Source organism: Nestor notabilis, unplaced genomic scaffold, assembly GCF_000696875.1.
Source record: "Nestor notabilis isolate BGI_N333 unplaced genomic scaffold, ASM69687v1 scaffold20383, whole genome shotgun sequence".
NCBI classification, from domain to species: Eukaryota; Metazoa; Chordata; class Aves; order Psittaciformes; family Psittacidae; genus Nestor; species Nestor notabilis.
The window spans coordinates 5407-14624 of record NW_009920854.1 but is presented as its reverse complement, the minus strand read 5'-3'; the positions used below and the strand labels follow the sequence as shown (position 1 = coordinate 14624).

The window sequence follows — 9218 nt, the reverse complement described above, 5'->3', positions numbered from 1 at the left end:
ACCCCAAAACCCCCCCCCCCCCCCCATGAGCAGATGTTACCAGTGGTACCACTACTTCTAAGCAGCAGCGTGTCCTTACCAAAAAGATTTGCAAGAATGTTTGTGGCCGAGGACCTAAGGTACTTGCTATAGAGATGTGAGATCAGAGGTCAGCTCAATCCTGCAACATAAAGGTGGCAAACCTGGGTCACAGCACATCAGCAGCATGGTTGGGGTATGTGGAGTCACAGAGAGGGATGGCACTGCTGAGGGGGAAGGATGCAGAACTGGAGCTTAGCTGGCAGCAGCCCTGCCTCTTACACCACCCGCCAGGCCTGAAATGAAAAGCTGCTGATGCTGCAGTGAAGATGTAAAGGGGAAAATAAGCCAGCAACAAAGCAAGACAAACAAAATCATGAAGCTGCCTTAAAGAAACGAACAACACAAATATGGAAGAGGAGAAAATAAAGGAGCAGTAGGAAAACCTCATCTGCCAATGGCCCTCTCTGTGGAATGCTGTTGAGAGCCTCCAAAGGACACGACAATGTCCATCAGTTCTAGGTGCACTGGTCCTGCCCTGGGACCACTCCACACAGACATGAGTAGCGATGCCTGCGAGGTCCCACATGCCCAGGAAGAGCCTGTTCTACTGTCCTGAATACAAACCCCATTGCTGTCCACAGGCAAATGTCCCCTTGGTGTCCCCAGGTGACAGCAGGCGCATTTGCTGCCACAGAGGAACCAGCCAAGGCCCTACAGCCCTGACAACCTGAGTAGTGGTTGCTCAGCTGGTTGGGATGGAGCTGCTGGTGCAAAGGGTTTGAATTTGCCTGCTGCTGCAGGTAGATCTTTGCACTAGTGCTTAGAAGGATCCTAAAAAGCAATTCCCAGCGGGCTCCATGTGTTCCTCTCACATTCCCTCAGTTCATTCCACCATCATCCTCCCCAAGTGAAAAATACAGCACCACTAACAGACCTACTTAGAGTTTTACAGGTTGGGGGCTTCAGACATGATAAAGATAGAACAAAAGGAAGAAAGCAAACACCATTTTTCCTGGTGCCATTGCACCAATGCAGAATTAACCCCATGCCAGAGGAAACTGGAGCTCCTTTCTGTGGCTGCCCCCAGAGCACACAGTCCTTGCAGATCTTTGCTCCTGTTGGTGCTACAAGGCAGGTGAAGCCCAAGATTTAAGGACAACTGGGAGCCCAGAAGCCAGGGGAAAAAGGGAAGACATCTCTTGCTGGGAAAGTGGATTTGATGTGGAAAGAATGGCTGCAGGCCATAGTGAAGGCAGCGTGCACCGAACCCATGCACCCCCTGAGCTTTTCCCAGGACCAGAGTGAGTGTGTGTCAGTGCCAGCCCCTGGGCAGGTCTCTGGATTTAGGCTCCATACCACAACACCCTGCTCATGCCAAAGCCAGGCCAGCGCAGCCACTGGCACCACAGATATGCACCAGGGCCTCAAAGCAAGGCTGGCCAAAGCAAACCTGACCTAGGGACGAGGTGCCATTCATCCTTGCCTTCCCTGCTTGGGTTTTCCACTTGCTCTGTGTCAGGCTGTCATGTTTAAGCTCACCACACCAGCTGTAATTGCACCACAGCATCACAGGCAAGGGGTGACAAATTACCCCAAATCATTCTAGGAGGTACACACCACTGGGGGGTAGAATTGGGTCCTACAGTCCTTGAGACAGCAACAGAGAGAACATCATCTCCCAGGCTTGCTGAGCCACCACTGCAGAGGAAGGAGTATGGGGTATGGGCTGCTCACATCTGCTAGGGAGCAGTCTGCCATGGAGCCTGCTTGTAGGGCAAAGCCCTTGGTTGTGTGGTTTGACAGCTCTGGTTTAGCGTGGGCTCTGCATGCCCATGGGATGAAGGATTCTCTCTGCACATGGGCAGACTTCACACTGGCAGCACAGACTGGCTTCAGACAGGGGTTTACAGCTTGAGATGCAACACTGGTGTTGAGTTCCCTTGAACAGGCTGGGAAATCTTGAGCTAGAAAGCTTGGTTTTGGTAACAGGACAGGCTCTTCCTTTCTTCATGCAGGGCTCAGGAGGAAACCTTAGCAAAAAGTATGCGATGGGCAATTCTCCATCTCTACCAGGCCCAGTACTTGGCAAATCCCCACCACTTCCAGCTGAGAAGCCAGCCCTGGGTGCAGACACTTCCAGTCTCAGCCCCATCACAGTGAACTCTAAAGCTCCACACTCACTCTGCTCCAGTATTTCTGAGCTATGCTCATGTCCTGGCTTTGGAGGGCATCCACAGGGTAAAGGGAGGGAAGTAGTTAGAGGTCAGGTCAACAGATGTAAATCAACATGGTGCTAATGGGATCAGGAGAACTACACCGTCTTGCATCAGCTGGAACATTGGGTCTAAGCATGCAGAGAGGGAGCCTGAGCAGCTCCAAAGGTGTATAGGGCCACAGTGTCTCCATTTCCTCAATCAGCATGACTTTATTTGTTCTCACATCTTCCTGAGTGGGAGAGGTCTGGACCACTGAGACCTTGAGCCCAAGGCTGCCAAGGCAGTATGGGGAGAGAGGTCTGACCAGGTCCAGCCTGACTGAAGAGGGTGCCTTGGGCAAGAATTAAAAGGAAACTCAATGTACCTTTGTTCTTCCTCGAGTTCTTCTTTGGTCATCATTGACTTGTACTGGTTTCCCCTCAGCTTTCCAGGACTGTATTTAAAAGAGAATGTCTCATCTGCAGCTGGGGAGGAGGAGAGAGAAAGAAGAGCAAGAGATCCCGTGAGCCAGAGACCTCCAGGCACAACAGTCTCCAGCCCTGAGCTTGTTCCCTCTGAATGGTCTCTGCCCCCTGCTCCTCCACATGCATCCCAGACACCATGGACAGCCAAACCCACTTCCTCATTTGAGTCCAACCATTCCCAGCACTGCCAGGGCCACCACTAACCCCTGGCACTGAGGCCTCAGCTACACGGGGTGTGAACACTTGCAGGGACGGTGCCTCCAGCACTGCCCTGGGCAGCCTGTTCCAATGCCTGAGCACCCTCTGGGCAAGGAATTGTTCCTCAGCTCCATCTAAACCTGCCCTGGTGCAGCTTGAGGCCATTTCCTCTTGTCCCATCCCTTGTTCCTTGGGAGCAGAGACCACCCCCCTCCTGGCTCCATCCTCCTGTCAGGCAGTTGCAGAGAGCAATAAGGTCCCCCCTGAGCCTTCTCTGCTCCAGACGAAAACCCTCAGGTCCCGCAGCCTTTCCTCATCACACTTGTGCTCTAGGCCCTGCACCAGCTCCATTGCCCAGCACCTAAATGTCTCTCCTGTCATGTGGGGCCCAGAACTGAACACAGGATGGAAGTCCCTCCATCACCAGCCAACAGACCTGAAGAGGAAACCAAGGTCTCCTTCTCCAGGCCTGGGTGCTCTCCTGCCCTGCTCACCAGCCTCAGCCCTGTGCTAATTACAGCACCAAAGCTCACAGACTCTGAGCCAAAGCCGATCCTTTTCCAATCGGATTTTGTTTGAGCACTATTTGCTCTCCCCTGCTTTATCTTCCTGCAGATGGGAGAAAACAAGAGGAGTGGAGGTCAATCCAAAGGGCAGCCCAGGAACAGCGGCTGTTTCAGGTAGTTGCCTTTATTGGTTATCTGTGAGCCTTTATCTCCCAAGGACTGCAGGACTCACATCAAGCCATCCAGCATTGCTGCTTCCACATGCTCCCAGAAACATCTGCTGCTTCCACCGACCCTGAGAGCCCTGGGGGTACTTCTCAGCGCTCCACAAAAGGAAGATGTTGTTGTATTATCTGCATGGCCCTGAAGAATTGCATGTTATCCACAAACCAGATAGCCAGGATGACACCTCACAGCACCAGCAAGACCCCAACACAGGGGAAACTCCCCTGACTCCTGTGCAAGGAGAGAAAGCTCAAACTTGTACATAATCCATGGACATATCCCCTGTCCCCAGCCACGTAGGAAGCACCCTCCAATCCTCACTTCCAATCCCACTCAGCACTGTGCTGTGTAGGCATGAGCCTGTGAGGTGTTGCTGTCCTAACTGGGCACCTCCTGCGGGTGAGGAAGATGAAGGGCTCTCCAGTGTGCCCTCAAAGCCTGGCTCACATGGATGCAGTTAAGTGGTCTCTGGCAGCGGCTCTTCAAACCTCCTTTGAGGTTGAAAGAGGTTAGTGGGGATTTGTGCAGTTAGAAAGGAGCGTGATCAGGTGTGTGTCGAGCACTGGCAGCTGCAGCAAGGCTCCTTTCATAGGAAAAGAAAACAACTGGGCAAACAACTGTTTCCCGCTGCTGTTGTGGGGACCACATTCATGAAAGCCTCTCCTCTTCCTCCTGCCCAAAGGAAAACCACCCCACAGCCCCTATCTTTACTCCCTCACACTCACAAGTACTGAGCATCAGCAGCTTCCTTCTAGTTTCATAGAATCGTATCAAATCCTAGAACTGTTTAGGTCTGAAGGGACTTTAAAGCTCATCCAGTTCCAGTCCCTTTAAGGATTTTCTCCCTGTGTCTGAGGTCAGGCACTTCATTTAGCCCCAGGCTTGTGCCAGAGCTCCCGCAGACCTTGGGGACCCCCACACAAGAGCCAAGTCAGAGCCTCATTTCCTAGCTGGGGAAAGCTGGGATCTCAAGAACAAGCTGTGCAAGGCCACAGGCTCCAGACAGAGCGGCAAGGTCAGTGCTGCTGGTGTACGCAGTGTGCCCAGCTCCTGAACAGAGCCTTCTCCCTGCACATAGCCACATTTTCTCCCTTCTCCTCTGCATCTCCATGTCCCTGATCTTGGGGAGCTTCCCTACAAATCCCTGCTGGATTACTGCTCACTGATCCAGAGGTTCACTAATCCCCAAACACCATCCCTGGGGAACAAAGACAAACCCTTTCCCTAGCACCTTCCCAAGTGTCCCAACACAAGCACACAAATGCTCTGGTCCTGCGGCCCCAAACATTCAGCTCGGCCATATCCCACTTCCCCCGGCAGGAAAACATTCTCAATGAGCAGACAAACAAGTCTGGCCAGCTGGAAACTGGGAGTAATGCAGCAGCTTATCAGCCCTTCAGGTGGCCAGAAAAGTGCATGGAAAGAGAATTCTGGCTGGCTGCTGCTTTGGAGGTATTAAGAGGAAGAAAAAAAAGGAGAGGGTGTAACATCCTGTTTCTTACCCTGATGCAGAGCAGGAGCTGTTTCATTACCTTTGTATAGCTTGCCTGATTTCAAGGACAATTCACATCATTTCCCTCCCATGTTTTTCTGCCAAGTGAATTGAGATTTGGGCTTTTGCCTGTCCCGAGAAGGGCAGTTTAACTACCATCCCACCAGGAGAGAATAAGGGAGGAGGGAGATGAGGAAGCCACCCATCTCCCTGCCCACATGTTGTGGTTAAAAAAGGAGCCAGTGTGTGGCTTTGGAAACCACTGGTTGTTTTCTGAGCTCAGAAACTTTCTTTGCAGACCAAAAACCAGCTTCAGGAAACACATGGGAAAGGGGAGGTTGGATCTTTATGTCAAGCACAAAACCACAACAGAAACAAGTGACCTACTTTGAGCCTCTGAGTTTGTATTAAAAACATTCGTGTTTCATCCCTCTGCCTGAGCTGGTGGAAGCAACCCCTTTCCTCTCAACATCATGCTCCCTGCCAGCTCCCAGCCAGACTTGGTACCCCAAGTGGGGACAGGGGGCCACCACAGCAGCATCCTGGCCTGGTGACACACTGCCTGCATGGTCCCCATGGTCTCTACTGTGCAGCAGTTTGAGTTGGGCCAGGACCATGAGGCACAGGAGAGACAGAAGGAAGGAGTGAAGTTGTTCCCTACCAAAGCCAGGGCACTGTTGTTATTCCCACCACTTGCCTCCTTGTCAGGCTGAGCCATCTCTTTACCCATCCCATTATACAACCCTTCAGAAATGGTGTAAATAATTCAGGGGAGGAGTCGGTGGCTGTCTGCAGGAGATGTTGGGGGAGCATGCTGGGCTTTGCCGTGACTCATGGATAGGGACTGTCACCTCCTTCCAGTCCCAAGCCACAGCCACTTTGGGATGATGCACAGTAGTGCTGGAGCAGCCCTGAAACAGCTGAACTGAAGGAGGCAGAGCAGCACTACAGAGCATCCCTTTGGCAAGGTGCGTCCGTCACTCCTCAAGCCAAGTCCTGCATGGTAACACGCCTGATTACCAGTGCCTAAGGGCTCTGGTATGGGTAAGTGTCTTGTGGGAACCCCGTCTCCGAAGGTGCTTCCCCCACCTTGTGGGCACAGCCCAAGGATTCGGATTTGATTCTCTGTGGCACTAGGGATAATCCGCCTGAGCCAGGGGATTGCCCACAAGTGGGAAGTGGGGTAGAGAAGGGGGAACACCCCAAGCTCCACGGCTGCCCCAGCCACCCTGAAGGGGGTTCCTGGGCACATTCTAGCATCTCTGCTCAGGAGAGCAGCATCCCCTCTAGACACACACACTCCTGCCTGGCACCATCTGCTTAATTCTCGCACAGCACAGCAGTTGTCACTACAATTAGTCAATTAATCATTTTCCAATCAACTAATTGGCTCATCAGTTAAACAGGGCTCTGACTAAAGCCCCTGGAGAGCATCCTGGATGTGAGCAAAGAGCTTCTGGGGCAGCTTCATCACAAAGCCTCCCCCCATGGCGTACAGACCAAGGGCATGTGGGGAAGCAAAGGGTAGGAATTTCCTCTCCACTTCCTGAAGGAAGGAGACTGTCCCCAAGGACTTGGGGCTTCAGCCCCTCAGACCCATCTGTAGCCTCCCAGCCTCATCTGTGCTGGCTTGCTTGGCACTCACCATCCTCATCCTCCGGCTCTCTCACCACCAGCTTCTCATTCTCTGAGTTCAGATCTTCCTCCTGAAGGAGTTAAAACCAGAGCAGCTGTGAGGAGAAGATGCTGTGCTGAATAACCCCTGCTTGGTCAGGTCAGGGAGGCAGAGCCCAGAGCTCCTGTGGTGAGGGCTGGGTACCCCTTCCCTGCCTCCTCCATGGAACAGGCCTGCTCTCCTGGTGTCCCCTGGCACAGCCTTGTGCCCCAGCACCCTCATGGGCTGCCCCACCACCAGCAGTAAGTCATGCAAACTGCAAGCAGCGAGGGAGAGGAGTGCTCCAGCTCTGGAGGTAAGACAAGGACACATGGCAATGCCCTCGTGTATGTGCTTTCCTCCTGCAAAGCACCCTGTAAGCCAAGCCTGGAGGCCAACAGCACCCTGGAGGACCCATCCTGCACCCGCTCTTGCTCCGGGCATCCCATTCAAAGTAATGGGGTTGGTGCACAAAGGGCAAAGTACGGGGGAGAGAAGGGAAGGAGCATGGAGCCACCACACTACAGGGGGGACATGGGAAAATGTGGGATGAAGGAGACCTGAGGGAAATGAAGATGATCCAAGCAGGACCCTGCAGAGAGCTGAGCTTTGCAGGGCAGGGCTTTAGATGAACTGCTGCATCACAGCACACAGCCTGGCCCAGAACTGGGCGAGTTTGTCATCAGTGAGGAATGTGCATTATTCTCAGGCATTTGGCTTCTTCTCACCAGCCTCCTCTGGGCGTCCCCAAAAGGACATGTCACTGAGACCCCCACCTCCTGCAGCCACACTTCCAAACACGGGCACTTCCCACCGGACACACAGGCTCTCCCCTGGGAGGGCTGGGAGCTGGGAAGCACCCAAAGGAGCAGCCTCAGGGAGGGAGCAGGAGAGGATGCTCAGCCCTGGCCCTGGGGACTTGGCCAAGAGCCCAGGACAGCAGCTCCCCATTGAATCTGTCTCTCCCTATGAGCCAGGATGTCCCACGGGAGACCCAACCCCCCAGGAGCTGGCACAAGAAGGGATATTTTAGGCTGTTCCCTGCCTGGGCATTAGGAACTGAGCATTTCTGAGCATTTAACAGAGGAAGCAAGTAGGAAATGCGGGTCCCAAACTCCAAGGAAAGACAATTCTTCCCCCAGGATCCAGATGTTGCTTCCTGCACATCCCGGCAGCCCATTTTCACCTGGAGCTGTTTCTCTCTGCTCTAAATGGACTAAGCCATTCAAAGCCCACCCAAATACACACACCCCCACCCGCAGGGTAGCAGAACAGGCAAATTTTGCACCCCCCATCCCCACCATGGCCGCTGCCACTCCGGGACGATGTCCCACCCATGCAGGTTGTGCCACCCTCCCCAGGCCACCTCTCTGTCCCACACACCTCTGCCTTGCTGGAAAGTGCTGCATGGTCTCCTGCATCCTCCACTTGTCCCATGTGCCCGAGGCTGGACCCGGCTGAGGCACCCAAAGGTGATATCTGGAGAGAGAAGCTTTGAGCACAAACAGCCCTGAGCCTTCCCCATGCTCAGCAGCATCAGCACACAGGAAGAAATCCCCAGATGTGGCCCTGCCCTGGCGCCTGAGCCCATCTTGCCTCTGATCCATGGTGTTGCACGGGGTGAGGGACACCACAGAACGTCACTGCCCAGCCCTGGAGCCAGGGTTTGGACCTACTGAGCTGCCCTTTGCCTGCAGGACCAGGACCCCTGCAAGGAGCCACTAGTGATGGAAGCAGCTCAGCCTGGCAGGGCTGGTGCAGCAGCTCAGGGTTAGCAGGAGGGGAGAGCAGAGGAACTGCACACTGTGGTCTGTTAATGCCTGTAGGGCCTGCTCTGCCTGAGCTGCAGGGTAATAATCCCTCAAAACCCTCTTGTACCCCCACTGGAATCCCAGAGCTGAAGTCTCCCTGCCCTCAAAGCCTTCCTCCCCCTGCCCTCTCCCAACACTTGTCAGCTGAACTTTTCCCTGCGCTGGGAGCGGCCTCTGGGCTGGCTTCAAAACCGGCATCCCAACACCAGCAGGGAGCCTGCCCCAAAGGTCAGGGCTCCTGAGCCCTCCTATGGCTGGTGGGTGCTGCTGTGTTGGCTCCATCAGCCATCGGGCAAGAGCAGCTGAGCTGGGGCTGCTGTGTGCAGTGGGATGCTCTGTGAGAGGAAGGCAGCCAAAACATGGAAGGGAGGGTGTTAGGGCAACACTGAGAGATGTGACAACCAAAGAGGCCATTCCAGCACCCCAGGCACTACTCTTCTGCAAGAAACACAGCCCAGGGCAGTGCAGGGAGACTTGAGCGGTGGGGAGTGAGGGAAGTGAGGACCAGAGCCAGATGAGCTGCTGGAGAATCACAGAATCAGTGAGGTTGGAAAAGACCTTTAAGATCATCAAGTCCAACCGTTCCCAGCAGTGCCAAGGCCACCACTAACCCCTGGCACTGAGGCCTCGG

General features: G+C 54.1%; 1 protein-coding gene across 1 annotated transcript in view; it reads right to left on the bottom strand.

Moving 5' to 3' along the window:
• MXRA7 (matrix-remodelling associated 7) overlaps positions 1–8249 on the bottom strand; it is a 19975-nt gene extending 11726 nt beyond the window's left edge. Inside the window, exons 1-3 of the mRNA XM_010010883.1 lie at positions 8160–8249; positions 6768–6828; positions 2602–2701 (exon numbers count right to left, since the gene is read on the bottom strand). Coding sequence (XP_010009185.1) covers positions 2602–2701; positions 6768–6828; positions 8160–8213 — 215 coding nt within the window. The 5' untranslated portion in view covers positions 8214–8249. The remainder of the gene's footprint in view (positions 1–2601; positions 2702–6767; positions 6829–8159) is intronic.
• Between the last annotated feature and the right edge of the window lie 969 nt (positions 8250–9218).